Genomic DNA, 18,998 nt, shown 5'->3' with positions numbered 1-18,998 from the left:
TCGGCTGTCCTTGAATCGCTAAGCCTGTTTGGGGATTTTGCTGCTAAATTGAATACAATTGAATGTTTTTGAACTAATTTTTAAGTTGTTTTTACAATCTTTTCAGCATTCTTTTTCGCAATATCCACTGAGATATCAAACTTCAAGCGGCAGCTCAGCCTGTCCAACGTGTTTAGCTTGATTGGGAAAAACTGATACACGATATCGAGGCAAGGATGTGGGCTTGGTCGTAACATGTAGCGACGCCATCTTGTGTCTGGTGTGCTCTAGTGCTCTGTAACTGATCAGGAGTCTTTTGTAGATACATAGATGGCTGCAGCGAAAACACGTGCGCCAAAAGTACGCATAAGTCCGGCTCGTCTGTCCCCGTCTGAGTCCCGACACCGGCCAGCCATTATTCTGGTTTTGCTGTGGAAGGTGGGTCAATAAGTATCTACACGTCAGCGGAACTAGAGGGTATGAGGAGGCGGAAACTAAGAGATGCAGTCCCTTTTTTCGTAGATTGTGTTGACAGTATCTCATGTGGCAGCTGTAAACATAGCGTTTACCCCCTGAATCATCAGCTCAATTACAGGGCAAAATCCAGAGTGAGTCTAATAGAATTGAAGGCAGCGCTGATTAAAGTTCACTCTTTGCACAAACACACTCTAGATATTTATGACTTGTTAAAAAAAAAAAGGATTCTGGACGCGTTATTTATGGCAGAAACTTGGATGAGGGAGGACTCCAGTACTAATTTTCAGTTAGCCATGCATGAGACTTATGTATATGCACATTTCAGATAGGGTGGAAGTAGAGGAGGCGGGGTAGCAATTGTTTAGATTTATAACTGCAAAACCTTTAACATTGATGGGCTGATAGGAGCAGAAGCTTTGGGCATTAGCAAACCATGTGCAGCAAAATGGTTTGGAATGTGTTCTTTGGTGACTTATCCATAATTTCAAAATGGGTAAGAAGCCCTGCATTGGTGTGTTTTGTGAGAAGTGTGTTTATATAGCACAAACTAATATTTAAATATTTTATTGGTACTTCTGTCATGATGTGATGGTTAAAGAAAGTCACAAATGATCCCCTCATGATGATGAACAAATTGTGAGCAAGAATACAGAGGTATGCTGCTAACATCCACACCTGTGCACTTTCTTAACAACCCTCCCATCGCCCCACCTGCACTGAGTGTGTGTGTGGCTGTGTGTGTGTGTGGCTGTGTGTGTGTGTGTGGCTGTGTGTGGCTGTGTGTGTGTGTGGCTGTGTGTGTGGGTGTGTGTGGCTCTGTGCATGTGGCTCTGTGTGTGGCTCTGTGTGTGGGTGGGTGTGTGTGGCTCTGTGCATGTCGCTCTGTGTGTGGCTCTGTGTGTGGGGCTCTGTGTGTGTGGGTGGGTGTGTGTGGCTCTGTGTGTGGCTATGTGTGTGTGGGGCTCTGGGTGTGTGGGTGGGTGTGTGTGGTTCTGTGTGTGTGGCTCTGTGTGTGTGGCTATGTGTGTGTGGCTCTGGGTGTGTGTGGCTCTGGGTGTGTGGGGCTCTGTGTGTGTGGGGCTCTGGGTGTGTGTGGGGCTCTGGGTGTGTGTGGGGCTCTGGGTGTGTGTGGGGCTCTGTGTGTGTGTGGGGTTCTGTGTGTGTGGGGTTCTGTGTGTGGGGGGCTCTGTGTGTGTGGGGCTCTGTGTGTGTGGGGCTCTGTGTGTGTGTGTGTGGGGCTCTGTGTGTGTGTGTGTGTGGCTCTGGGTGTGTGGGGCTCTGGTTGTGTGTGGGGCTCTGGGTGTGTGTGGGGCTCTGGGTGTGTGTGGGGCTCTGTGTGTGTGTGGGGCTCCGTGTGTGTGTGGGGCTCCGTGTGTGTGTGGGGCTCCGTGTGTGTGTGGGGGGGGCTCTGTGTGTGTGTGGGGGGGGCTCTGTGTGTGTGGGGCTCTGTGTGTGTGGGGCTCTGTGTGTGTGTGTGTGGCTCTGTGTGTGTGGGGCTCTGGTTGTGTGTGGGGCTCTGGTTGTGTGTGGGGCTCTGGGTGTGTGTGGGGCTCTGTGTGTGTGTGGGGCTCCGTGTGTGTGTGGGGCTCCGTGTGTGTGTGTGGGGGGGGCTCTGTGTGTGGGGCTCTGTGTGTGTGGGGGGGGCTTTGTGTGTCTGTGTGGGGCTCTATGTGTGTGGGGGGGCTCTGTGTGTGTGTGTGTGTGGGGCTGTGTGTGTGGCTCTGTGTGTGTGGCTCTGTGTGTGTGGCTCTGTGTGTGTGGCTCAGTGTGTGTGGCTCAGTGTGTGTGGCTCAGTGTGGGTGGCTCTGGGTGTGTGTGGGGCTCTGTGTGTGTGGGGCTCTGTGTGTGTGTGGGGCTCTGTGTGTGTGTGGGGCTCTGTGTGTGTGTGTGGGGCTCTGTGTGTGTGGGGCTGTGTGCGTGTGGGGCTCTGTGTGTGTGTGTGTGGGGCTCTCTGTGTGTGTGGGGCTCTGTGTGTGTGTGGGGCTCTGTGTGTGTGTGGGGCTCTGTGTGTGTGGGGGCTCTGTGTGTGTGGGGCTCTGTGTGTGTGTGTGTGGGGCTCTGTGTGTGTGTGTGTGTGTGGCTCTGGGTGTGTGGGGCTCTGGTTGTGTGTGGGGCTCTGGGTGTGTGTGGGGCTCTGGGTGTGTGTGGGGCTCTGTGTGTGTGTGGGGCTCTGTGTGTGTGTGGGGCTCCGTGTGTGTGTGGGGCTCCGTGTGTGTGTGGGGCTCCGTGTGTGTGTGGGGGGGGCTCTGTGTGTGTGTGGGGGGGGCTCTGTGTGTGTGGGGCTCTGTGTGTGTGGGGCTCTGTGTGTGTGTGTGTGGCTCTGTGTGTGTGGGGCTCTGGTTGTGTGTGGGGCTCTGGTTGTGTGTGGGGCTCCATGTGTGTGTGGGGCTCCGTGTGTGTGTGGGGCTCCGTGTGTGTGTGGGGCTCCGTGTGTGTGTGGGGCTCCGTGTGTGTGTGGGGGGGGCTCTGTGTGTGGGGCTCTGTGTGTGTGGGGGGGGCTTTGTGTGTCTGTGTGGGGCTCTATGTGTGTGGGGGGGCTCTGTGTGTGTGTGTGTGTGGGGCTGTGTGTGTGGCTCTGTGTGTGTGGCTCTGTGTGTGTGGCTCTGTGTGTGTGGCTCAGTGTGTGTGGCTCAGTGTGTGTGGCTCAGTGTGGGTGGCTCTGGGTGTGTGTGGGGCTCTGTGTGTGTGTGGGGCTCTGTGTGTGTGTGGGGCTCTGTGTGTGTGTGTGGGGCTCTGTGTGTGTGGGGCTGTGTGCGTGTGGGGCTCTGTGTGTGTGTGTGTGGGGCTCTCTGTGTGTGTGGGGCTCTGTGTGTGTGGGGCTCTGTGTGTGTGTGGGGCTCTGTGTGTGTGTGGGGCTCTGTGTGTGTGGGGGCTCTGTGTGTGTGGGGGCTCCATGTGTGTGGGGGGGGCTTTGTGTGTCTGTGTGGGGCTCTATGTGTGTGGGGGGGCTCTGTGTGTGTGTGGGGCTCTGTGTGTGTGGGGGCTCTGTGTGTGTGGGGCTCTGTGTGTGGGGGGGGGGCTTTGTGTGTCTGTGTGGGGCTCTATGTGTGTGGGGGGGGGCTCTGTGTGTGTGTGTGTGGCTCTGTGTGTGTGGCTCTGTGTGTGTGGCTCTGTATGGGTGGCTCTGTATGTGTGTGGGTGGCTCTGTGTAGGTGGCTCTGTGTGTGTGGGTGGCTCTATGTGAATGACTATGTGGGTGGCTCTCTATGTGTGTGTGTGGCTCTGTGTGGGTGTAAATGCAATAGAATGTTTCGGAAGGTGAGTGACCCAATATACCCTTGCGGGCTCGGGCAGAGTTTAGTAAAGTATGAATTAGCCAGCAAGGGATTTCATTTATATGAGTTTTCAGCACTAGTTTAGGACTTGTTGAAAAACAATCAAAGTACCTAAATTTGAGTTCAATCAACGGCTGTTCGAATGAATTTAAAAGTTTCCAGCAATGAGAAAACACAGGATGTTACCACACTAACATCACAAGTAAAGTAAATGAATAATAAAACATGAAACCAGGATAGTTTTTTTGTCTGAGGAGTTATTATTTTTGGATTCAAGACAAAGAATAATTCTGTACAAAAAATCAACGATAATATAAAGCAGGGTACATACAAAGATATATAATGGATATTAAAGGTATTGATTACTTTTCCTATAGTATATCCAAGAAAAATTGTCCAGACTGCTAAAAAGGTGACAACTTGATTTCTACTATCAATCAGGAGAAAATCAACAGTCGGTACAAATCATACAGTGCAGAATTGGACTATGTGGGTCGACGTTTCGGTCTTATCTTGATCATTTACAAGACCATCATCAGGACGGAATATTGATATATACAAGGTTGACCCTTTTTTTATTCCAAATCACGACACTTATAGGCTTAAGTGACGACCTCAGCTGATTTCTTTAAGAGGCGGGCAATGTGCAGACTCAGCTATGAGTATCACGCACTTGTGCATACAATAATGTTGCGAAAGACTGATTCTGGTGGTTTATTCAAATCGCAGTTCTTTTGCCAGGTATTCACAATTATTTGTCACGATCGCGGGACGTCAGCAACGAACAGTCCGGAAAGTTTTTCAACAAGTCCTAAACTAGTGCTGAAAACTCATATAAATGAAATCCCTTGCTGGTAAATGCAATAGGTCATGCATTTGCGAGCTATTAAGCTATTGGCATTGTAAATGACAATGCCATTTATTTAACGATTAAGCTATTGGCAATGCCATTTATTTATGATTACAAAAAAAAAATGTCATGAGCAATGCCAATAGCTCTACCTTTAATAATGCAGAGACCATTGCATTGTAAATGCTTGTTATTTAGGTTAGCGAGAAGCATTAATAAAATGTATTCAATAAGAGTCTCCCTAAACTTATTTTAAATCACACTTACTACACTACTCACTTTAGTTCACATACCCTCACTCACCAAAAGGCTTTATCAATAGAACTCCGCCAACGAGCCCCTACGCTGGTGCCCGTCAGGCATTGCCCAACGAGGAGCATGCCCAAATGACGAAGCATGAAACTTTTCGGGGTGTGTGAGGGCACTTCCTCCATTTGGAGGTTATTCCAGAGACCCGACCACCACTATTCTCCTTAGGAACTGCACACCTATACATTTAAATTCTTCTTACTAGGGAGTTTGTGTGCTGGACCTGTCCAAAAAACCTGCGGTTTCTCTCTTTCAAGTACAATGATCTTCAACCACCTGAGACCACCCACCTGAATCTCTGCACCTCCGCTCAACATTTTCATCCGATTGAAATAACTGAGGATGTTCTCTAGCTATTTCTCTTCTGATGCAGGAAAAAAATGTGTTTATATTTGTATTTCTTAGTTGGGAATTGTTTATTAGACATACACTATATACGATTTTATTTTGTGTAGAGGCCATTGCCTTTTCTCATGGGAGGTTTCATTGTAGTTGTTCTGCTGAGTCCCAGTTTTATCTGTCTGCTGGCTCACTCCAGTAGCTCCAAACCAGCAGGTGAGACCTACATCTATCACAACACACATCACAGAGACACTTGTACAAACGTTTGTGGAAACACGCCAGAGTTGTTGCCTGGCTCTCACTGGCCAATACAACTGCAAGGTTATAACTCCTGTAACTGCAATCTGATTTCTATCAAGACCCATTTCAAGACAAACCAGCTTTAGAATTAGGGAACTGATTCAATGCAGAATCAGATAAATCAGAAACATCATGGTTTGAATTACTCACCCAAGGGGACAGGTTGTGAAGATGTTTGTGTTTGGTCTGATTCTAAGAAAGACTGTGGAGTCTCCCTGCTACTGTGTTCAGGGAAGAGGAGTGACCATTATCCTGGGAAATCCATCGCAAGATCCAGCTGACTAGAGGTCAGTCAAGAGGAAACCTTGAGGAACTGAGCCTGTCCAGGAGTCAGATGGACACCCCATATTAGCTTCTCAATAGGATGAAAGAACATCAACTGGGTTGAGGATCTTCTCCACCAGCTTCATTCTTGAGAAGGTTGACCCATCTTGTGCGTTAAAGTCCCTATATTTAACTTTCCTCAGCATGACAGGGAACAGGAGACAGTTGTTCACTGACCCCGGGCATCGGGAGTACTCCTGATGACAAGAGGAGGTTATCCAGATTTTTATAACAATTGCAGCATCTTTCTAGCCTTAACAGTTCAGGAGGTTTTACAGAATAAAGTTGGGGTGCCTCTTACTGCTGTGGAAACCAACATCCAGGGGCTAACTGGATTTGCTGTCAGTGACTCCGGTTTACATTTCTTCTGTAAGTCAAGATCCCAAGATACAGGTCTCAACATTGACAGACAACCTCTGGAAATCTTGGGGGAATGGCCCACTATTCCCCAAGTGTCACCATCATCAGCTAAAAGGGACCTTAAGTGGTACCTGGACTCCAGTAAGGAAACTTCATACACAGAGTCACATAGGATATCACCACAAGTGGAAAGCACAAGCGAGGAAAAAACTCTTCTCTAAGTTTCTCCGAACTCTGCATGCTGCGCAGAGCATGAAAACTCAGCAAACGGAACGGAGTTCACCGCCCTGGCCAAATTAGTAGTAAACAACTAATTAGCTTGCACACAGAAGGCTATTTAGCTCCTTTGTTAGTTTTTGAGGTCGTGAAGAGAGACAGGCTATAGACAAAACTATGACAAAAAATGAAATCAGAAAATCTCATCTCTTGCACACGGACCAATAATCAGCTAGACAGGAATGGAAACAGTCCACTAACAAACCTTTGATGGATCAAGCAGGACTGTCTGAGAGCACCATTTCTATTCATTGTCAGGTTTTTGTTCAAAATAGTTTTCTAAGTTACGAATATCCAGCATTGTTATATGTGGGTGATATGGTTCTCATTTCTTAAGCACGACAAGAGCTGCAACATCTGATTGACAAATTAAGTTAATACTATTTAATTGCCTCCTGGTTCAAGACTGAGGAAACCTAAAGCCTCGGAATACTTGGTACTATGCAAATATTTTACTAAGAACATTTTATGACACATAAACACCGTTATCTTGAGTGCAACAAGAGGTATTTGATACTTCGTTTTTGAACCCCCAAGGTTTGGGCACCCGAGATTTAGAGCAGCGATAGGTAATTGGGGATGAAAATCATCTACTAAAGGAAAATATTGCCTATATAAAAGAAAAATTGTGTTTCTCTGCTGATTTTATCAAACTCAATTGCTGTTTCTTTAACAATTGATTGTTGCATCCAATTTCTAACACACCAAGCACTAGCAAAGACAATGGGTGTGGCTTTGATGCTTATGTGTGTAATAGGAAACATGCAAACACGATGTTTCAATTACTACATGAAGATTTTAAGCCATAATTATAATAATTGCATTAATTGTTTTTGAATTTTGATGATTGTATTATTTTATATTGGATAAAGTAGAAATCCTTTCTTTGTCCTTCTTTTATCTTCCTGTGATGTACTGTAGTGATTGTGGTTTTTTTAACATTGAGATAATTGTATATACAATTTAATAAAAACGAAAGAATTTTTAATAGAATAATTTACTGCTTTATTTCTGACTGACTCTTTTGATATTGAGTGTAAAGATCTTATAGTTGCCTAGGAACTGGTTTTCCACATATTGGTATTCCCTGTCCTAGGAACTGAATCATGGTGCAGCGGCCAGAGCGTCTGATTTCAGAGTGCCGGCCGGGCTCGCGGTTCGATCGGCTGTGGCAGCTCTGCTCAGCATCATGCGACTCTGGGCAACAGCTCACTTAATTTTCCCGAACTCCTCCAGCACCTTGAAACCCTTAATGGGTGATATGTTCGCGCCTCACAAATAGGAATGTTTTATTTGATATAAACTCAAAAACTAAATCGCCAAATGGATAACAGCTGCCGGACTAACTTGTCTCGGCCTTTGGGTAATATCAATGAAGTTTAAAGGTTACTAATACTGGTTCGTGAAAATGCGCATACCAACATTTGATTTGATTTGATTGGGGATTTGTATAGCGCTCTATCACTCCGGGGAGCATCTTGGCGCTTATTTATGGCTTTTGTATTCCAAAAAAGGTGGGAGATGTAGTGACCCATAAACACTCCTGAGGCACAGCCGGGAGCAGATTCTAGATCGTGTTTGTAGTACTGTGTTTTTAAAAACTGTAAATTTGGAAACTCTTTTATCTTTGCACTTACCCTCTCTCCACACGATTGCTGTGTGTAGACACCCCGTTTTTCCAGCAAAACGAGCACTGGAAAAGCTGAAACCGGCGCCCTCTCTCTAACTGCCATTTCCCACGCCCTGACTTGGCCACGCCCACTACGAGGCCACGCCCCCTCGCCGAAGGTCTTAAAAGACGCGCTGATTCGCTAGCGCGCTGACAACTTTGTAAACACTCCTGAGGCACAGCCGGGAGCAGATTCTAGATCGTGTTTGTAGTACTGTGTTTTTAAAAACTGTAAATTTGGAAACTCTTTTATCTTTGCACTTACCCTCTCTCCACACGATTGCTGTGTGTTGACACCCCGTTTTTCCAGCAAAACGAGCACTGGAAAAGCTGAATCCGGCGCCCTCTCTCTAACTGCCATTTCCCACGCCCTGACTTGGCCACGCCCACTACGAGGCCACGCCCCCTCGCCGAAGGTCTTAAAAGACGCGCTGATTCGCTAGCGCGCTGACAACTTTGTAAACACTCCTGAGGCACAGCCGGGAGCAGATTCTAGATCGTGTTTGTAGTACTGTGTTTTTAAAAACTGTAAATTTGGAAACTCTTTTATCTTTGCACTTACCCTCTCTCCACACGATTGCTGTGTGTAGACACCCCGTTTTTCCAGCAAAACGAGCACTGGAAAAGCTGAAACCGGCGCCCTCTCTCTAACTGCCATTTCCCACGCCCTGACTTGGCCACGCCCACTACGAGGCCACGCCCCATCTTCTTTTTACCTTCATAATCATGTGCATATACCGGAAGCGCAGCGGACGAGCGCAGCGGGCGCGACGATGGCGCGCCGAAGGCGCGCTTAAGGCAAGCTCGTCTGCGCTCGTCCGCGATCAGGACGCGACCGGGGCCGGTAGCTATCTCTGACCCCCTAGCCATGTGATCACTACCTATTCTCGAAAGGAGCTGCTGTCTCTGAAACCCCCCCAGTGCCTGATCTGCCTTTTCCCTTCCTCTGACGTTCAAGGCATTTCTCACGCTTGCTCTGTCTGCAATTTCTCTCTTTCCTCCCCTGGCTACACTATCAGAACGACTCACGTCCTGATTCCCCCTCCTTCACGCGGTCTACCATCCCCCTCGACCCTCCGAGCTGCTCTGATCAACTGCAGATCCCTGAGTAAACACGCCATTGACATCTGGCAGTCCCTTCGGGACAACGACTGGGATCTGCTTTTTTTGACCGAAACATGGCTAAATGACACTACGAATCCCGCCATTACCCTCGCACTTCCGGAGGGCTATAACATCATCTGTGCAAACAGACCCAACGGTAAATCCGGGGGTGGTGTTGCATTAATTCATAAATCCAAATGGACGGTCTCCCTTCCCCCATTTGAACAAATTGACAGCATTGAAGGTCTCCCCTTCAACGTCCAAATCTCCCCATCCTCTTCTTGTTCTGGAATTCTTATTTACCGCCCCCCGCATTCCAATGTCTCTCATTTACTGGCTTTGGCGGACTATCTCACTCAGTTTAGCACACGATACGCCAATTTCACAGCTCTAGGAGACTTTAATCTCCACGTCGATAACGATTCCTGCCCCCACAGAAGTAATTTCATTTCGACGCTAGCCGCCTGTAAGCTTGTCCAAACAGTTATCCTACCTACCCATAAAGCCGGTCATACTTTGGATCTGATCTGTTCCAACCTACCATCTATCCGAGTCACATCTCCCATCCCGGTTATATGGTCGGATCACTTCCTCATCCCTTTCGAGATTGACATCCCCTGCCACGCTAGACCTGCCATCACCCCTAAATCATCAGGTAGAAACTGGAGTTGCATCACTCCTGAATCACTCCTGGGACACCTCAAAAACTTTCCTCCTTGTCTGTCGTCCGATCCGGACATATTGATCGATAATCTGGACTCATGGATTACTCAGGCCTTGGATGCCTTAGCTCCCAGCAAACCCATAAAAACCTACAGGGCGACACCCTCCGCACCATGGTACTCTGATGAGCTGCGGCAGAAAAAGGCCTCTTGTAAATCCCTCGAACGCCTTTGGAGACTCAACTTCTCCCTTGACAGCAAAATTACCTACAAATCAGCCCTTAAAGAATATCGGAGAATGATTGAAAGACACAAACGTGATTTTCTGGCATCCCGAATCCAACTTGCCAGTAATGGCCCTAGGGAAATTTTCAACATAGTGAGATCCTTCACACACCCTATTGCGCTGACTCGTACTCAGCCTGCCTCCCAGTCGCTTTGCGACAAACTCTCTAAATTCTTTGAGGATAAGATTGAGGACATATACTCCTCTTTCCCCCTCCCCAAAACCGCAGGGCAAAAAAAGAAACTTTCTACCCCCTCGCCCCAGCTACCTACCCTATTCGAATTTGACACCATATCAGAAGTAGACTCTCTGGCCGAACTAACTAAATGCAAATCAGGCTCACCCAAAGATCCTTGGCCTGCCAAGCTATACAAAAAACATGCATCCCTTCTCAACCCCTACCTCAATCTCATCTGGAATGATTCATTCAGAACGGGCTGTTTCCCTGCCAAATGGAAACATGCCTCCTTAGTTCCCATCCTAAAGAAACCCAACCTAGATCCAGACAATCCCAGTAATTACAGGCCTATTTCTCTCCTGCCTGCCCCAGCTAAGATCTTGGAAAGACTGGCACATTCCCAGCTGTCGAAATACATTGAAACCCATGGTCTTCTCCACGACTCCCAGCACGGCTTTAGGTCGGGCCACAGCACCGAGTCGGCCCTTATCGAAATGGCCGACTCGGTGAGGTGGACTCTTGACCAAGGATCGAGGGCGGTGTTGGTGCTGCTGGATTTATCAGCGGCATTCGACACCGTCTCTCACAAAATCCTGCTGGAAAGACTGGAGGACCTTGGGCTGGGTGGTGCTGTCCTGAAATGGTTTTCATCCTACCTTTCGGACCGCACACAGCAGGTTTTCACACACCCTTTTTCTTCTCTGGCCAGACCACTCAAATGGGGAGTCCCACAGGGCTCTTCCCTGAGCCCGCTCCTTTTTAACGTGTATTTCACCCCTCTGGCCAAGCTGATTGCACAGACGGGGATCAAATCTACCTCCTACGCTGATGACATCCAGCTTCTTTTCACTTTCGACTCTCACTCTGCTTCTGCTTTTGATCCTTTGAAATCCTGTCTCAGGGACATCTCGAGCTGGATGGATACCAATTCCCTCCGGCTCAACGCCGGAAAAACAGAGATCCTTTTTTTCAATACATCATCCCCCTTGGATTCCAGTATATGGTGGCCAGTAGACTTGAGCCTAGCTCCCATCCCTAAAGACTCGGTGAGAAATCTCGGAGTCCGCTGGGACACTCAACTTAGCTTCAAAAATCAGGTGCAAACAGTAGCAACCTCCTGTTTCGCCAAGATTAGAATCATAAAACGCCTCATCAACTATCTGCCGGCAGACTGCCGTAAGACTGTGATCCAGGCCCTGATCATATCCCATCTTGATTATGCTAATGCTCTCTACCTTGGTATCACAGCGGGCCTCTGCCACAAGCTCCAGACGGTCCAAAACGCCGCCGCACGGCTGGTTGAGAGAATCCCGGCCAGACACCATATCACTCCTCATCTCCGTAAGTTACATTGGCTGCCCATAGCAAAAAGATGTGTGTTCAAGGCCATGACTCTGGCCTTTCGAGCTTCAAAAGGCAAGGGATCGGCACACCTCAAAAACATTCTTCGACCTTATGCCAACTCCAGGACTCTACGGTCCAACACCCTCCATTTCCTGGAAACCCCCCGATTTAAACGATCTCGGGCCGGTGGCAAAACCTTTGAGGTCTGTACCTCTCAGTGCTGGAACAAACTTCCATTAGCCTTACGCACCTGTCAGACTGAATTAGTTTTCCGTAAATCCCTGAAAACACATCTGTTCTCCTCATAAATTTGGATATCTGCCCCTATGACCTCCCTTTGTTTTTCAGAGTTTCAGCGCCGGGACGCCCCGTTGGGGCCGCTGTGCGCTCTATAAATTTCTCAAATAAATAAATAAATAAATAAATAAATAAAGACGATTCAGTTTTAAACCAGGGTTTTACAGGTAGTGTCTGTTAAGTTGTAGATCCAGGTTTTGATGGCTTTCCTGAATTTGCTCTCACAGGAGATTTCTCGAGTTTGATGTGGGAGTTTGTTCCATGCTTTAGAGCCTCTAACCGCTAGAGATTTTCCCCCTCTAGTGGCTAGTCGGAACTTTGGGATGATCATCAGGTTGGCCGTTGCAGATCTCAGTTGACGTCCAGGGTAATAGCGATTGAAATTGTTGAGCAGGTATATTGGGCCTCTTTTATGAAATGCTCTAAAGGTGATTATCAGTAATTTGAACAGGATTCTCTTTTGTATGGGGAGCCAGTGAAGAGTGTCAAGTGCTGCAGATGCCGAGGTCTTTCTTGGCATTTTTAGCACTAACCTTGCTGCGGCGTGTTGTACCATTTGCAACTTGTGTAGGGCTGCTTTGTTGACCCCTACATACAGACTGTTACAATAGTCCAGCCTGGATGTGATTAATGCCACCGCTACCGTTTTCCTGGCTGATAGGGGGAGGAAGTCAAAAAATTTCCGAAGACTCTTAATGACATTGAAACAAGAGCCAGCCACTTCACTTGTCTGTTGCTTAAAGGACAATGCCTCATCGAATTTGATTCCTAAGTTTCGGGCACTCTTTACAGTGCTTGGCGGGGCTTCTACATTGGATGGCCAACAGGTCTGGGGTGAAAACAAATTGTTTTTCCCGAAAGGTAAGATTTCGGTCTTTGCGGTGTTACATCTCAAATGGTTTGTGTTCATCCACTCAAAAGTGGCTTTCAAACAGTCTCTAAGGGAGCGTTCGGCAATTGCAGCGTCCTCATCTAGAATTAGGACTAGTTGCGCGTCATCGGCATAGGCTATTGAGCTAGTAGCAAAGGAGGAGATGAGCTTCATTAATGGGACCATGTAGAGATTAAATGGTATGGGGCTTAAACTGGAGCCCTGAGGTACCCCAGACTGGACTTCCCTTGCCTCAGAATGGTATGGCCCTAGGACTATGGTCTGTTTTCTTTGTCTCAGGAAGTTGGTAAACCATTTCAACACGGTGCCCCCTATGCCTACACTTTTCAGGCGATGAAGTAGAATGTCGTGGGACACCGTGTCGAATGCTGCGGATAAATCCAATAGGATCAGGACTGCTCTTTTGCCCTGATCCAAAGCGGCTCTGATTGTTTCCGTCGAAAAGATGAGGGCAGATTCTGTAGAGTGGTGAGAGCGGAAGCCTGCTTGGTTTGGATGGAGAAGGTTATTGTCCTCTAAATATGCAGTGAGCTGTTTATTTACGCATGTCTCTGTAAGTTTGCATAGTGCTGGGAGAAGTGATATAGGTCGAAGATTTGACAATGTCGTAGGATCTTGAATAGCTTTTTTTTGGAGAGGTTTGACTACTGTAACCTTCGAGCATGTAGGGATATCTCCTGTTTGCAGTGAAGAGTTTAGTATTGAATTAATCATTGGATTAACCTCATCATTGAATGTGTACTCCTTCACTGGGCGTCACTTCTAGGCCTTGAGCAGTAAGGAGCTCGGTGCAGACTAGCGGGAGGCGCTCCTATGTACAGAGCTGCAGGGCAAAGAAGGGCGGTCAGCAGGAGAGCGACTGTTAAAGAATAACATGAGGCTGGCACTGCGTCGTGAGTAGTAGAAGGAGGAATGCAGGTGTGTCTGCAGCGACGTGCCTATCACAGGTGTGTCTCCGCAGGAAGAGTGAGGGTGAAGGTCAGGCTGAGCAGTGGGAGGCGGCTAGGAGGGTGTTGGTGCAACAGAAAATCTTGGCAGCTGTGCCATGGCAGCATGAGTACATGAACATGTGTGCCTGTGCGATAGAAGAGCGGATACACGTATGCATGAAGTTTGAGGGCAGTTGAAGGGGACACTGTGCAGTACTGAAGGAGGTGCACATGTATGCACTGGAGGCCTGGCACAGGTGATTCTGATTGGTGGAAGGGTAATCATGTGTGTGTCCCTAACAGCAGGATGCTGCTACATGTGTCTGCACCCGAGGGCAGCTGGCTCATATCTGTTAGCTCAGTGGCCTAGCTGATACAAGTACTCCAGTGTGGTAGTCGAGCGAGCACATGTATGTTTGGAACAGATAGCAGTAGAAGTACGAGTCAAGGGGTGAGTGCAGAGGAAGAGCATGGCACGGATGAGTGTGCTTGCAATGTAGAAATGCATACAGATGTGTGTTTATGTACCAGGTGGGGGTGCAGTGCCAGGGTGTGGTCAGTGGCAGGTTTCAGTGTACATGTGTAGTGGTTGCTGGTGCTGGAGTATCTGTGCAGAGAAGGAGGCTCCATTCATACGGCAGGTGCAGGATAGTGGCCTCTGGCTCAGTGGCGGCAGGCAGGTACGGATGTATCGGAGATCAGCCCCACCATTGTGCATTACAGAGAACTAGAACCTGCAGCAAAACCATAAAACACACAAGACAGCTTACGAGGGGCGAGGAACACCTCTCTGGCCGCAGGAACCAATGAGATCAGCATTCATTCCGATTCTTCCGAAGTGCAGATGAATGAGCAGAACTTTCCCAATGAAAGGAGCTCAGCTGCTGACTGTATTAGAAAGGTGATCTGCCTTATTTGAATGTAGGGGTAGAGCTTCAACAGGGGCGGGGAATTTGGGGTGTTACACCCCCTTAATAAATACATTTTCTTGTAAATAATTCATGTACATTTGCTTTCAGTCGGGTTTGGGGAGGTGTCTGTCGGATTTCACACAAGGACTTTTTACATAAACAGACAAAAACACATGCACACTATCTCTCTGTCTTTAAAGTTCTTAAAACTGTTGGTTATTTTACAAAATATTGTGAATTCTCTCACTTAGCACCCCTCCAAATCCACATTCCTCTTCCTTTTTATCATCCATGAATACCCTCTCAAGCACCCTGCTTGTGGAACAATGATTTTTATCATTATATTGTTAGGAAATTTTAACCCCCCCCCCCAAACTTACTCACCAAGTAAGTAATGGCCCTGTCTGAATTAGCTCCATGGCGTTAAGGGGTGTAATAACAGTGTTGATGGACAGACAGACTTATAGTCTCGTTTACATAATGTACAGATCAGGGTGCGCATCTCATTGGAGTATTAGACCATAACAAATGCCATTTAACTCCTTATCTGCGGTGGCTGCTGCCCCAGCCTCACATTCTGCCACGCAGAATAGCTCTCTGGGGGCGCTGTACACCCCCATCAGCAGTGTCGGCTGGAGACAGCCTCTTTTAAAGGTCAGGGGACCAGAGGACCTGCCTCTTCCTGATGCAAACTCGCATAATGCCTCAAAATGACAATCATTGAAACTGGCCACACTGGACAGACCGAACAGCTGTCCTGGGGGTTGGCCCAGGATGTGAATGAAACTGGGACAGTCAACGGCTGAAGGAGGCTAGTCCATGATGTGAATGACATCTACAAACCTTTGGCCCAAGCCCCTTTGTAACATGACTTATTCTGTTATTAATCCATTATTTTTATTAGGTGCAGGAAGCTGGCAGGCAGCTGAAGCTGGTTATGTGCCATACCCAAAAATGAATGGATATTTATGAAAAAATGTTTATCAAAAGTTATCCAAAACTGATTTAATGAATGACAACCGGTTCACTCCTGAAAAGCGCAGTTTTACATTTGCATAATTAACGCATTTAACGGCACAACGTGATTTACATTGTTAAATACCGTGTGCATATTAATTATAATAGGTGACCACATCTTGTAATTATTAACAGCACCAGAGTTTAAATGGTAGTACAACCTAAAGTTGACCATACTCTCGTGACTACCATCTTGCTGATGTCTAAGTAAGTAGGCCTTTCATTGCATATTTCATTTCTGCTTGTTTTGCGCGTTTTGTAGTTTTTCATTGCAGATGCTGAGTTTTCCCAGATGTCTTTTGCTACCTAGTGAATAGTTTATTGTTTCATATTAGACAGCTGATAATGAGGTTCTCATCAAAAGAAGAAGACGGTGCCAGGAAAAGAGAGCACCACGCGAAAAGGGCAGACTGTATCCGAAGAGTCTGTCTAGACTAGAGTAACAATTCTTGGACATAGACCTGCATGGACCATTGTGCAGTTCTAAGAATTGGGGATTTTACCTGTTCCCAGAGTCTGGACAAAGATGATTGGCTCTGAGAGTGAAAAAAAAGCTGTAATGTTGCAAACTAATGTCTTGTTGAATAATAATAGTGTGTGTTCCGTAGCTAGGGAGGAGAGATGCTGTCTGACTTCGAGCTAATAAGACCCTTCTTAGCTATGCCGATCTTCACTGCCCGAATGCAAGGGCATTATGCCTGAGCATCCATATTCTCTCATCAAAGAGTTGTACTTGTTTTTCTGAAGCTGACATCTTAACTTATTTGCCTAACCAAATGTCCCTACCTGACAAATACATGCTTAAATTAGACAAGGGACTTTTGTTCATGGAACTCACTTTTTGCATATTCTGTATTCTTTTTGTAGTTATACATTTTTTATTCCATCTCATACTGAAATATCTGAATTTAGAACATTTGACTTTATAATGATGATACTTAAATTCTTAATGATTAATAATTTTCCTTTAAACTCACTACAACGCTTTGTTATTACCAGTGGAATCCCATTGGTCTTCACTATTATGGAAATGTTTGTCAAGGATTGCTCCTAGATTTCTCTCCTCGTTGACTAATAAAAGGTCCTCACGGCCAGTGGTGAGTTTTGTTTGAGGATTACACCCAACGATTGTGATTCAAGAATCCCTGCTCCACGACCCAGTTCACTTGCAGCACTAACCACTGGTGTTACTTCAATTAAGGTGATCTATGACAATTCACAGTCATACCTTTTCTGAAATGAGGCAGCTCTTTGCATCATTAAAAATGCACTGCTTATTCTTTCAATCATCATGTTTTATTAACAATGAGTTTGCTTCCAGATTATGTCACAATAAAACCATTTCAGGCCACCACATGGGAACTCTCAGGTTACCCTCAGGTCAGCATCCAGGAGTTGCAGGCATGCTGTGGAGCGCCTACTTTCTATCTGTTCCTGCTCTCTAGCTTTCTTGTGAAGACTTGCAAAGAGAGGGTACTTTAAATGAGTGATGCTGGTGTACACGGACAGAAGGAGTACAGATTCTGTCATGGAAGCTGCGAAAAAAGGTGTTGCTTGGTTGGCTAACAGTCACACCTCAGTTATTAGGAAGCCGTCAATCTTGGGTCTTGTAGAACTGATTCTACTCGCCTTGTTTTTTGGCCACACAATTCAACAGTCAATCATCAGATGTCTTACTCCTTTGGTAGTCTTATAATGGATTTAAACTAGATCACTGTGAGTTTGCCATCTGCTCAATCCATCCATGCAAAAGATGCTCTGAAGTTGCCATTTTCGGTTTCAGACACCAAACACATTATATAAACATTCGAATGAATGTTCACAGAGCTGCAAATAGGATTATAGTGCATGTGAGTTCCCCCCCTCCTTGTATGTCTAAAACACACATGGGCTCAGTTCCAATTCACATTTGCCGACTCACCCGTGCTAGTTTCTCCCCATCTGAAGTGTGGATGCTAACCGATTCTGGCATTTCTTCTCGAAGATCAATCTTGTTGCCGATAACCATGAGCGGAATAGGTTTATCAGTGGAATTCTAAAACATGAGATAAATATTAAACATACGAACCACTCAGGCATAAAGCCAAATCTGGCACAGACTTGAAAGTCATTACTAGACAATGATGCTCCCAAACAGCAGATGCTTAGGGCACTGTAGTTTATTTTATTTTTAAATTAGAGTACTCTAGCATTTATCTGTGTGGATCTAGAACACTTTAAATGACTACAGAACACCTTCTTTACAAGATTTCAGGTAGTTTCCAAAAGGGAGACAATTCTTCTCCAGTCTGAAGAAGTTACAGTTCCCACACTTCATTGAAGCCACATCCTAAGCTGGGACTTAAAGTGCATCATACAAAGAACATCAGTAATGCTTAGTATTTCGTATTTTATATTGGAATTTTAAATGTGTACATTCCAATTTTACAGATGTATAAAAACAAGTCAGTGTTATATTATTAATTTAGGATAATAAAAAGGGACATTGAAAATGAATATAGTAACCGCACCATTTATTGTAGTCATATAATACATTATATCTAGTCTGCTTGGCCAACCAAAATATTATAAAAGTAATAGTTCCTAATATCTGGCCTACCTGTAGATATGAAAACAGGCCAAGTAAAAAAATGAAGGTTTTAAATGGTCTTAAACAAACAAAGGCTTGACGCAATTGAACTTCTTTCCATATTAAGAATACATATTTCTCACGTCTAAAGTTTACAATTAAGTATATTTCCACCGCCTCCAAACTATGTAACACTTTATTCATTATAGCAGTTGAAACACTTCCCATCATAGCCTTTCCATTCCCCATGCAGAAGACTACACATAGGCCAGCACAGGGTTGGATTGGTTAGCTCAAGACTATAGTCGGGTACATTAACAATATTTGCTCATTAACTTGTGTCAAATGTCAGGTTGGTAAAACATTTAGCAACGTTTATCATCTGACCTTCATTCAACAAAGGTAACCTTATCCATCGAATGAACAAACAGAAATATTAAGTACATGAATATATAGACAACATATATGCTGGATATATTGTGTAAAGGAAGCATTTTGGTACTCTGTAACACCTGGTCCCTTTCCCATCAGTCGATATCAATATCGTATATAATCAGAAACCTAAAATTGGATTTTGTGGTCATTGAAATAATGCCAAGAGTCCCTGCGGATTTTTCACGAGGCCTCGTCATAATCTTAGATAAAGGC

The 18,998-nt window shown here is 46.0% G+C and overlaps 1 protein-coding gene across 1 annotated transcript in view; it reads right to left on the bottom strand.

Moving 5' to 3' along the window:
- The window catches only part of LOC147663306 (ras and EF-hand domain-containing protein-like), a 244,011-nt gene that overhangs the window by 10,356 nt on the left and 214,657 nt on the right, over positions 1 to 18,998 (bottom strand). Inside the window, exon 15 of the mRNA XM_086950540.1 lies at positions 17,703 to 17,816. Coding sequence (XP_086806666.1) covers positions 17,703 to 17,816 — 114 coding nt within the window. The remainder of the gene's footprint in view (positions 1 to 17,702; positions 17,817 to 18,998) is intronic.

Source organism: Lissotriton vulgaris, unplaced genomic scaffold (genome assembly GCF_964263255.1).
Source record: "Lissotriton vulgaris unplaced genomic scaffold, aLisVul1.2 SCAFFOLD_1097, whole genome shotgun sequence".
NCBI lineage: Eukaryota > Metazoa > Chordata > Amphibia > Caudata > Salamandridae > Lissotriton > Lissotriton vulgaris.
Note: the sequence above shows the minus strand (reverse complement) of the source record. Positions and strands in the feature narration are given on the sequence as shown.